At 37.8% G+C, this 12,347-nt stretch overlaps 1 protein-coding gene across 1 annotated transcript; it reads right to left on the reverse strand.

The window, feature by feature from the left end:
• Positions 1–577: 577 nt before the first annotated feature.
• LOC110674127 lies at positions 578–11,388 on the reverse strand. Its single transcript, XM_021837852.1, has 3 exons — positions 10,885–11,388; positions 698–8,658; positions 578–642 (listed from the first exon to the last, which is right to left on the reverse strand). Exons 1-3 carry the CDS (start codon positions 10,887–10,889, stop codon positions 578–580), a joined length of 8,031 nt encoding a protein of 2,676 aa, XP_021693544.1. The 5' UTR covers positions 10,890–11,388.
• Between the last annotated feature and the right edge of the window lie 959 nt (positions 11,389–12,347).

Genomic DNA, 12,347 nt, shown 5'->3' on the forward strand with positions numbered 1-12,347 from the left:
CGGGATGCATAATGGAGAGGTATCCATCCTTCATTTTGTGTAGTGTCAACATGTGCTCCATTATCAATCAGTAATTTCACCACCTCAAGATAACCATTTTCAGCAGCCATATGGAGAAGGGTCCATCCTTCATTGTCCGTAGTGTCAACATTTGCTCCATTATCAATCAGTAATTTCACCACCTCAAGATAACCATTTGCAGCAGCCATATGGAGAGGTGTCCATCCTTTATTTTGCGTAGTGTTAACATTTGCTCCATTATCAATCAGTAATTTCACAACCTCAAGATGACCATTTTTCGATGCATAATGGAGAGGTGTGATTTCATCATAGTCTTTACTAGCGCTAACATTTGCTCCATTATCAATCAGAAATTCAACCACCTCAAGATGACCATTTTGGGATGCATAATGGAGAGGTGTGATTTCTTCATAGTCTTTCCTAGCGTTAACATTTGCTCCATTATCAATCAGTAATTTCACCACCTCAAGATAACCATTTTCAGCAGCCATATGGAGAGGTGTCCATCCTTTATTTTGCGTAGTGTCAACATTTGCTCCGTTATCAATCAGTAGTTTCACAACCTCAAGATGACCATTTTTCGATGCATAATGGAGAGGTGTGATTTCTTCATAGTCTTTCCTATCGTTAGCATTTGCTCTTTTATCAGTCAGTAATTGCACCACCTCAAGGTGACCATTTTGGGATGCATAATGGAGAGGTGTGATTTCTTCATAGTATTTCCTAGCGTTAACATTTGCTCCATTATCAATCAGTAATTTCACAACCTCAAGATGACCATTTATGGATGCAACATACAGAGGTGTAATCCCTTTATTTTGGGTAGTGTCAACATTTGCTCTATTTTCAATCAGTAATTTCACAACCTCAAGATGACCATTTCGGGATGCAAAATGGAGAGGTGTCCATCCTTCATTTTGTGTAGTGTCAACATTTGCTCTATTTTCAATCAGTAATTTCACAACCTCAAGATGACCATTTTGGGATGCAAAATGGAGAGGTGTAATCCCTTTATTTTGCGTAGTGTCAACATTTGCTCTATTTTCAATCAGTAATTTCACAACCTCAAGATGACCATTTTGGGATGCCACATGAAGAGGTGTCCATCCTTCATTTTGCGTAGTGTCAACATTTGCTCTATTATCAATCAGTAATTTCACAACCTCAAGATGACCATTTTGGGATGCAAAATGGAGAGGTGTAATCCCTTTATTTTGCGCAGTGTCAACATTTGCTCTATTTTCAATCAGTAATTTCACAACTTCAAGATGACCATTTCGGGATACAAAATGGAGAGGTGTCCATCCTTCATTGTTCGTAGTGTCAACATTTGCTCCATTATCAATCAGTAATTTCACAACCTCAAGATGACCATTTATGGATGCAACATACAGAGGTGTAATCCCTTTATTTTGCGTAGTGTCAACATTTGCTCTATTTTCAATCAGTAATTTCACAACCTCAAGATGACCATTTCGGGATGCAAAATGGAGAGGTGTCCATCCTTCATTGTTCGTAGTGTCAACATTTGCTCCATTATCAATCAGTAATTTCACAACCTCAAGATGACCATTTATGGATGCAACATACAGAGGTGTAATCCCTTTATTTTGCGTAGTGTCAACATTTGCTCTATTTTCAATCAGTAATTTCACAACCTCAAGATGACCATTTCGGGATGCAAAATGGAGAGGTGTCCATCCTTCATTGTTCGTAGTGTCAACATTTGCTCCATTATCAATCAGTAATTTCACAACCTCAAGATGACCATTTATGGATGCAACATACAGAGGTGTAATCCCTTTATTTTGCGTAGTGTCAACATTTGCTCTATTATCAATCAGTAATTTCACAACCTCAAGATGACCATTTTGGGATGCATAATGGAGAGGCGTCCATCCTTCATTGTTCGTAGTGTCAACATTTGCTCCATTATCAATCAGTAATTTAACAACCTCAAGATGACCTTTTTCAGATGCAATATTGAGAGGTGTCGACCCGTTAGTAGTCTTGGCGTCAACATTTGCTCTATTATCAATCAGTAGTTTCACAACCTCAAGATGACCATTTCTGGATGCCACATGAAGAGGTGTCCATCCTTCATTTTCCGTAGTGTCAACATTTGCTCCATTATCAATCAGTAATTTCACAACCTCAAGATGACCTTTTTCAGATGCAATATTGAGAGGTGTCCATCCTTCATATTCCGTAATGTCAACATTTGCTCTATTATCAATCAGTAATTTCACAACCTCAAGATGACCATTCCGGGATGCACAATGGAGAGGTGTACATCCTTCATTTTGCGTAGTGTCAACATTTGCTCTTTTATCAATCAGTAATTTCACAACCTCAAGATGACCATTCCGGGATGCACAATGGAGAGGTGTACATCCTTCATTTTGCGTAGTGTCAACATTTGCTCTTTTATCAATCAGTAATTTCACAACCTCAAGATGACCATTCCGGGATGCACAATGGAGAGGTGTACATCCTTCATTTTGCGTAGTGTCAACATTTGCTCTTTTATCAATCAGTAATTTCACAACCTCAAGATGACCATTCCGGGATGCACAATGGAGAGGTGTACATCCTTCATTTTGTGTAGTGTCAACATTTGCTCTATTTTCAATCAGTAATTTCACAACCTCAAGATGACCATTTTGGGATGCCACATGAAGAGGAGTCCATCCTTCATTTTGCGTAGTGTCAACATTTGCTTTATTATCAATCAGTAATTTAACAACCTCAAGATGACCATTTTGGGATGCAAAATGGAGAGGTGTACATCCTTCATTGTCCGCAGTGTCAACATTTGCTCCATTATCAATCAGTAATTTCACAACCTCAAGATGACCATTCCGGGATGCACAATGGAGAGGTGTACATCCTTCATTTTGCGTAGTGTCAACATTTGCGCTATTATCAATCAGTAATTTCACAACCTCAAGATGACCAAATAGGGATGCATAATGGAGAGGTGTACATCCCTTATTTTGCGTAGTGTCAACATTTGCTCTATTATCAATCAGTAATTTCACAACCTCAAGATGACCATTTTGGGATGCAAAATGGAGAGGTGTACATCCTTCATTGTCCGCAGTGTCAACATTTGCTCTATTATCAATCAGTAATTTCACAACCTCAAGATGACCATTTTGGGATGCAAAATGGAGAGGTGTACATCCTTCATTGTCCGCAGTGTCAACATTTGCTCTATTATCAATCAGTAATTTCACAACCTCAAGATGACCATTTTGAGATGCATCATGGAGAGGTGTCCATCCTTCATTGTCCGTAGTGTCAACATTTGCTCTATTATCAATCAGTAATTTTACAACCTTAAGATGACCATTTAAGGATGCCACATGAAGAGGTGTCCATCCTTCATTTTCCGTAGTGTCAACATTTACTCTTTTATCAATCAGTAATTTTACAACCTCAAGATGACCATTTTGGGATGCCACATGAAGAGGAGTCCATCCTTCATTTTGCGTAGTGTCAACATTTGCTCTATTATCAATCAGTAATTTTACAACCTCAAGATGACCATTTTGGGATGCCACATGAAGAGGAGTCCATCCTTCATTTTGCGTAGTGTCAACATTTGCTTTATTATCAATCAGTAATTTCACAACCTCAAGATGACCATTTTTGGATGCAACATACAGAGGTGTAATCCCTTTATTTTCCATAGTGTCAACATTTGCTCTATTATCAATCAGTAATTTTACAACCTCAAGATGACCATTTTGGGATGCCACATGAAGAGGAGTCCATCCTTTATTTTGCGTAGTGTCAACATTTGCTTTATTATCAATCAGTAATTTAACAACCTCAAGATGACCATTTTGGGATGCCACATGAAGAGGAGTCCATCCTTTATTTTGCGTAGTGTCAACATTTGCTTTATTATCAATCAGTAATTTTACAACCTCAAGATGACCATTTAAGGATGCCACATGAAGAGGTGTCCATCCTTCATTTTCCGTAGTGTCAACATTTACTCTTTTATCAATCAGTAATTTTACAACCTCAAGATGACCATTTCGGGATGCCACATGAAGAGGTGTCCATCCTTCATTGTCCGTAGTGTCAACATTTGCTCTATTATCAATCAGTAATTTCACCACCTCAAGATAACCATTTGCAGCAGCTATATGGAGAGGTGTCCATCCTTTATTTTGCGTAGTGTCAACATTTGCTCCATTATCAATCAGTAATTTCACCACCTTAAGATGACCATATCGGGATGCATAATGGAGAGGTATCCATCCTTCATTTTGTGTAGTGTCAACATGTGCTCCATTATCAATCAGTAATTTCACCACCTCAAGATAACCATTTTCAGCAGCCATATGGAGAAGGGTCCATCCTTCATTGTCCGTAGTGTCAACATTTGCTCCATTATCAATCAGTAATTTCACCACCTCAAGATAACCATTTGCAGCAGCCATATGGAGAGGTGTCCATCCTTTATTTTGCGTAGTGTTAACATTTGCTCCATTATCAATCAGTAATTTCACAACCTCAAGATGACCATTTTTCGATGCATAATGGAGAGGTGTGATTTCATCATAGTCTTTACTAGCGCTAACATTTGCTCCATTATCAATCAGAAATTCAACCACCTCAAGATGACCATTTTGGGATGCATAATGGAGAGGTGTGATTTCTTCATAGTCTTTCCTAGCGTTAACATTTGCTCCATTATCAATCAGTAATTTCACCACCTCAAGATAACCATTTTCAGCAGCCATATGGAGAGGTGTCCATCCTTTATTTTGCGTAGTGTCAACATTTGCTCCGTTATCAATCAGTAGTTTCACAACCTCAAGATGACCATTTTTCGATGCATAATGGAGAGGTGTGATTTCTTCATAGTCCTTACTAGCGTTAACATTTGCTCCATTATCAATCAGAAATTTCACCACCTCAAGATGACCATTTTTCGAAGCATAATGGAGAGGTGTGATTTCTTCATAGTCTTTCCTATCGTTAGCATTTGCTCTTTTATCAGTCAGTAATTGCACCACCTCAAGGTGACCATTTTGGGATGCATAATGGAGAGGTGTGATTTCTTCATAGTATTTCCTAGCGTTAACATTTGCTCCATTATCAATCAGTAATTTCACCACCTCAAGATGACCATTTTCAGCAGCCATATGGAGAGGTGTCCATCCTTTATTTTGCGTAGTGTCAACATTTGCTCCATTATCAATCAGTAATTTCACCACCTCAAGATAACCATTTTCAGCAGCCAAATGGAGAGGTGTACATCCTTCATCTTGCGTAGTGTCAACATTTGCTCCATTATCAATCAGTAATTTCACCACCTCAAGATGACCATTTTCAGCAGCCATATGGAGAGGTGTCCATCCTTTATTTTGCGTAGTGTCAACATTTGCTCCATTATCAATCAGTAATTTCACCACCTCAAGATGACCATTTTCAGCAGCCAAATGGAGAGGTGTATATCCTTCATCTTGCGTAGTGTCAACATTTGCTCCATTATCAATCAGTAATTTCACCACCTCAAGATAACCATTTTCAGCAGCCAAATGGAGAGGTGTACATCCTTCATCTTGCGTAGTGTCAACATTTGCTCCGTTATCGATCAGTAATTTCACAACCTCAAGATGACCAATTTCAGCAGCAATATGGAGAGGTGTGATTTCTTCATTGTCTTTCCTAGTGCTATCATTTGCTCCTCTATCAATCAGTAATTTCGCCACCTCAAGATGACCATTTCGGGATGCACGATGGAGAGGTGTCGTTCCTTCATCATCCTTAGTGTCAATATTTGCGTTGTGATCAATTAGCAATTTCACCATTTCAATATAACCATTGCTAGCGGCTGTATGGAGAGGAGTTCCATAAAAACTGTATTCTAAATCTACTCCAAATTCAAATTCATTGTCCTCAATAAAATCATAACCGTATTGAATGTTCACAGATAATTGAAATTCACCAAGTAATGCCTTAACTAAACCGGTTGAACCTCCATCAACTGCGGCGTGCATAAGAATTTTGTGGTGTGGGTCATTAGATTTGATTTTCGATTCTCGTAGCAAACGCATTGCTATTTTCTCGTTACCACCAAGACAAGCCCAGACGACAACCACTGAGTTCTCACTATACAGACTTTGCACTATTTGCATTTGTTCAGAATTTTCATTACACTTGTGCTCCACCATTAAGAAGAAAAATTTTCGTACAACATCTCGATCTTGTATTATTTTCATCAGTGAAAATTTGCATTCATCTATGTGATCAAATATAAATTTTGCAACAAAGTATTCAGCATACGACAAATGAATGAAATCTATTTTATCTGCAGATGAGGCACTGATTAGCATAGATTTTTCATCTCCTTTCCGAAAACGTTCCTGAAGTCGATTGTTGTTTTTATTAAACGGAGGTTTCTTTATTACATCTTGCAACTTTCCGATTTTCAAATATTGGATGGCTAACAATTGAAGTTGTTCCATAAAGAAGTCAAAACTAGGTTCTATTTCCTCATCAATTTCATCCTTAATTTCATCATATGCGTATACAGCTTTTCCATCCTTACTCTTCATTTTTAGGTTGAAAGATATTTTCACAAACTTTTCAAACAAATTGAGTACATTAAGTTTTTCCGACTGAAATATACAAGTTGCATCAGCTGTTTCAGTTTTGAGAAACTTTTGAAAATCTTCAGCATAAACCTCGGCCAACATTCGTACCATCAGGGGAAGCCCTGCGAAGTCGTAATCCTTCCCTTTGATTTCGTTATGGAACTTTTTGAGCAGCTGCTCGGCAAATTTCATGAAAAGAGCTTCACTGCCTTCCACCCTCCAAAACAATTTTAAAAATTTTACTTGTTCGTTGTAGTCGAACGGTTTCAGCTTCAACGCATGCGCTTTAAATCTGTCCTCGAGCAGTTTGCAAACATGTTTCCTTCCCGTAATTATGCATTGAGTGTTCTTTTTCTCCAGAATGTTTTCAAATATTGTCAGTACTGAATTTCGGTGATCTGAATTCATTTCATCAAACCCATCTAAAAGGAATACAATTTGAATTTCCGAACTTTCCAAATAATTTCGCAAAATATTCCCACTCTCTTGGGGCAATTCATGTTCGAAGATGTGCAGGGGATCACTTCTTTTTTCTTCGCGAAAATTAAGATTTTTTAAACGGATTAGATAAACGGCTACGTTTTTTAGGTTTTGTGATTGCCAAAACAAGTTATAAATTAATGTGGTTTTTCCCATACCGGGTTCTCCAACAAGTATTTGACATTTTGTTCCTGCTGATAACGCGTTTTGCTGATACATCTGTTCTATAAAATCCTGATCACTCATTTGGATAGTTTGTACTTTGCTTATCCCTCCAAATGATTCGTGATTCAATGTAAAGCGATTAGTTTGTGGTGCTGTTTTGTCGTCGTCTTTTTTATTTATTGTTTTAATTATGGTGCGCGAGACATATATTGATAAATTGGCTGCAATCGAAGAATGTTTCCTTTCAAATTTTTTCTCTAATTCTGACTTCATATTTTGAATGCAATCCAAACCCTGTTTTTGAAATGTAAGATAGCCTTTTTTTTTCGATATCTGGGTGTGCCATTTGTTGAATACTTCGTCGAAACAGGCTAAAAAATATTTTGATTCCCGTGCAAGATCGCTGTCAACCCACCGTGGCATCCAGGAGCTTATCATTTTCTCGGCAACACTTCTTAGGTCAGTTGGTTGTTCTGTACAGAAAATTAAACTATGAAAATAATCCCGCATTTGTTCTTCTTCGACAATCACAGGAAGAAGATTGTTCCTCGATTTTCCGGTAAAAAAACTATTCAAGCTTTTAACAGTTCTGTCATCTAATCTATTCATTGGAAAGTTTTCATTCGGCTTCAAATTAAACATGGCAAGCATCCATCGATGAGTTATCATATCTTTGCTATCCACTGCAGGCTCTTTGAAACTTATTTTTCCATCAGCAATTTTAAGAATATTTTGCAATGGTGTCTTGTATTGCATCAGCAAATCGGAAATTTTTCCAGTTTTTACAAGTTTGTCTATGTCTTCTTTGATTTGGAACAGCTCTGAATTTATTATATCTTTAATTTTTCTGACTGCTTCATCGTTAAGTGGCTCAAAATAAAGATTTTTCTTAGAATCGCACCATTTTATGTTGCTGTTCACGTTTTGTACTTGGATATTCATCAACTGGTTATCAGTTCGTGTCAGTGATTTATTAGTGAATATAATGATTGTTGGTTTATAACTTTCAAAAACTTTGTTTTCTCTAATCCTCAGATAAGATTGAATATACCGAGAAAAAGCAAAGTCTTTGCTTTTTCTCGGATCATCAGAGAGTAGGTCGTCGAACAATACGTGACCTCCATTATTGGAATGTTTGGCCTGGAATAACAACACCTCTTTGGATTCTTCTTTGAAAACTACCACGTCATCGAATTTCTCTGCTGCTGTCATCTCTACGGCCAGCTTGAACTTACTTTCTTCCAAGGAAGCCGCCACAAAGGTTACGAATGCGAGATCCTTCTCGTAATTGATGCCATGGTTGCCGGGATTACTTCCACATTCGTACCAGTCAGTAGATGTTGATGCCTGTTGAGCTTCCATATTATTGCAACTACGGAAAAATGAATATGAAAAAAAAAACATTTTTTTATACAGATAACAGATGTTTATGCTAGAACAAAAATCTTCTGAAAACTTGTGTAAATATTCAAAGTGAAACACGTTGAAATCACTAGCGCTGCACCCCAGCGTATTTCATCAAACAGTGGTGAATATCAGTAGCTTGAAACTTTTCATATTTACCACTGACATCGTAGCAGTGCCATCACGATGTTGCCACTTGCACGCTTGAAAAAGGTACACGGAGCCACAAATCTACCCAAATTTGACTTCTTTTGACGCAATTCGGCTTTTCCGTGGGCTAACCCAAATTTGGGTTAACTGACTTATAGCTATCAATAGGTAGTTTACGTTTGACAACAGTGAAAAAAACAACTCAGTGCAAAAACAAGCTACCCAGCATTAGCTTTCGATGTCTCCGTAGTGGGTTGAAACATTTAAGTTGGGTTAACTCGAAAGAACTCAAATTTGGATTATTTCATTGAACTTCGAAGCTGGGTCGGCGCGTCTCTCCCTGTTTTTGACAACATTGCTGTTGAGAGAGAGGCAAAACAACCCAACCATGGGCAATAACTAAATGCAGTTTACCCAAATTTGAGTTTAAAGAACTTATTTTTAGGGTAGTCTGGTTTCTCCGTGTATGCAGTGCACCCCCGCTAATTTGAACGGTACCTCATGCAAACCATCGGGGTTCATTTTTAATTTGAACATCTGGTCACTCTAGAAACGTGTTTCTGGTTACCGTTTTCACTGTTCTGTTTTGATTTTGCGTTCTGTTCCACAGCGATCCATCTCACTTCACTCCGTTCCATGAGGTAAATGACGTTTGAACCATTTTAATCTGAACGATGTGCAAATTAGCGGGGTACAGATTAAAAAGTGTTCAGATTAAATGTGGTCAAACCAACGGGGATTCCCGGAATTAAATAGCGTAAGTCATACTAACAGCATACGTTCCACAAATGGCTTTATTCATATTCAGTTTCCATTGGAGTCGCTTTTGACATTTTCATTCTGGCTTTCAACAGTCTTCCTCCGATCTAGAGTGCCTGTAAACAAGAGTTACGTCATGTTCCACTTTTGACAGGTTGGAACGCGGGTTTGTATGGAAATGACTTTTATAGTGTGCTTCCCAACCCACGTGTTTGGTTGCGTAAGGGGTCGACATTTTCACAATTTTCGACAGTCTATCGTCAACAATCAAAAGTTTTCCTAATTTGAGTAAATATTTGTATAAATTCCCGACCGATTGGTGGGAAAATATTGAAAATCTACCTGTGAATGGCTGAATTATTATTATTCAAAATCTTACATAATTTCATGACGGTCGCAACATTTTACATTTTGAATTGACACCCAGTAAATTGCCGTAAGACGTAGTTAACGTCAAAAATGTATGTTTATTCCAATCAATGATTTCAGAAAATTTTCATATGTTGAATTCATTTATTCATTATTTCTGAACTCAAGGATATGTGGAAGAATCATCCCGTTATTTAAAAGCCTTGTTAAGGTCGCACGGTTACCATAATCATCCTATCCATTTGAAGAATCAAATCTCAAGAACCACTCCATATATCGATACGAAAATTGTATCACTATAATTCTCAGCGTCATCGGTTCATTAAAACTCGAGATTTGCTTCTGCAAAATTTTGATGACAATTGTTGGAGTGAGACAAAAGATAGGGAAAATAACACGGTCTCCCGTGTCACCTTGAAGAAAATTTCTATTTAAAAACCTGTTTTTATAACTAGTTAAGCTAAGAGGCAGGTTCGGTTGCAGTAGGGTAGGGACGTAACGCCAGAAAAAAAGAAGAACAAAAAGAAGAGTAAGAGTTTCCGTGTGAGGAATTATCAATTCACTCTGCCAAAACCTCAGCCTCCAACTTTTAGTGGGACCCATGCTTGAAAATCCACGGAAATTATTTTTTAGCAATAGCCACAAAATTCAACATGTTGAGTTCTAACAAGGTGAAAAACTCATCCTATTACTTAAATTCAAGATTGCGTCAAAATCCAAGATAATTGCCAATATTTTTTTTAGTTTCTAATAAAAGCTACATCCTTCCTCTTGATGATACCACTGAGTTTGATTTGTGTTTCAAGGGAAATATGAGACATGTGATTTGTGCCGATGGCTGCGTGGTTTCAGCGAGAATCACTCAATAAGAATAAATCTGGAAAAACCCGTGAATTGAATCATGGTTGCCACTCACCTCATTGAAATATCTCTCTCAATTTTGTATTCAACTGAAACTGCTCACAAGTAGTAACTGCAGTCTTTGGAATCTTTCAATGATTTTTCTCGCTAATGCACAGTTTATTTCACTTCACTTTGCGAATGGTTTATCCGCTATGCAATACTTGTTCGTAGGTTACCAACTTTTGGTTAAATTGATCGCACTGTCTGCACCACATGGAAACTTAAAATGATGGGATCGTCCAAAGATGTGGTATCACTTTGCCAACAATTTTTAACTGAACAAACCGCTTTGAGACCGAATGGTTCAATCTGCTGCGTAACACTGTTGCCTTCCTTGCACTTTTATTGCGTTCAAATACACAGCTCACCTACCGTCACTTAGTTTTTCAGTTATCTTATCTTACCCTCTGGATCGGTAGCTGCGTTTCTTCCTGCTCATTTGATTCGGTCTCGGCTGATTCGTTTACAATGACATCCGTCTGGCTTGGTAGTCATACCCAATGTGAAGGATTTTAAAATTAGCCAACAAATCGCCAACGAAAGCCATGCAACGATCGATGAATCAGGCTTAGTTCATTCAAGTGAGCAAAATGAATTCTAGGAGTAATCCACGTTGCAGCTAATGGGAAACTTTCTGGTGGTTGGTGAGTATAGATGATAGAGATATTTTGGTTCTTGGAAAAGTACAATTTCATGGTGAAAGTTCATAATGATAATTTCATTTCGTATCATGTGGTTTAGATGTCAGGTAGGCCAAAGATCCCTATAATCGAAACACACATATGAAGTGGGACTCGGATATAGAATTTGAATATATTTTCTAAATTCAAAAATATAATGCTTTTGCAGGAAATAAATTTTGTTCCATTTCTTTACCAATATTTTGCGCATTTCTTTCACTACTGGACTAACTCAAAAGTTTTTAGAAGTGCGGGAAAGCTAATGAAAGAGCACGATAGCATCAAATTGATTCAGTTTCTTCAGCGGGATTATTCATCGCGGTCCAAAAAATATGTGATCTAAAGACACCAACATGATTCGAAGCAATCCCGCACTTTTATTCCCAGTTCAGCAGTGAAGGAAATACACAACAATATGATAAAACATTTGCGCGAGTTAGAATTGATTTGACGCTTCCACACTAATTATGATTTGCATGTTCCCTCAGATGATAACAAAATATAAAAATATAACCTGATAAGGAGGTGTTGTTATGTTCCATGGTTATTTGAAAATGATGAGTAAACTAGCTATCTAACTGAAGTTTTTCTGAAATAAATTTGACTGCTCCAATGGCAATATTGAAAATACATGAATATTCGCATGACCACCCTAGCCGTTGAAGAAATGAACCGTTTCTCTTCGAACGCTGCAGAGGATGGAATTAGCCAGGGGACTGACATGGCTGTCATCCTGCATACATTTCTGCTCTTCCTCACATCGTTTTGGTACTTCGCGTTTTGGTAGCCACTTTCT

The sequence above is a fragment of the Aedes aegypti genome, chromosome 1 (genome assembly GCF_002204515.2).
Source record: "Aedes aegypti strain LVP_AGWG chromosome 1, AaegL5.0 Primary Assembly, whole genome shotgun sequence".
Lineage (NCBI taxonomy): Eukaryota > Metazoa > Arthropoda > Insecta > Diptera > Culicidae > Aedes > Aedes aegypti.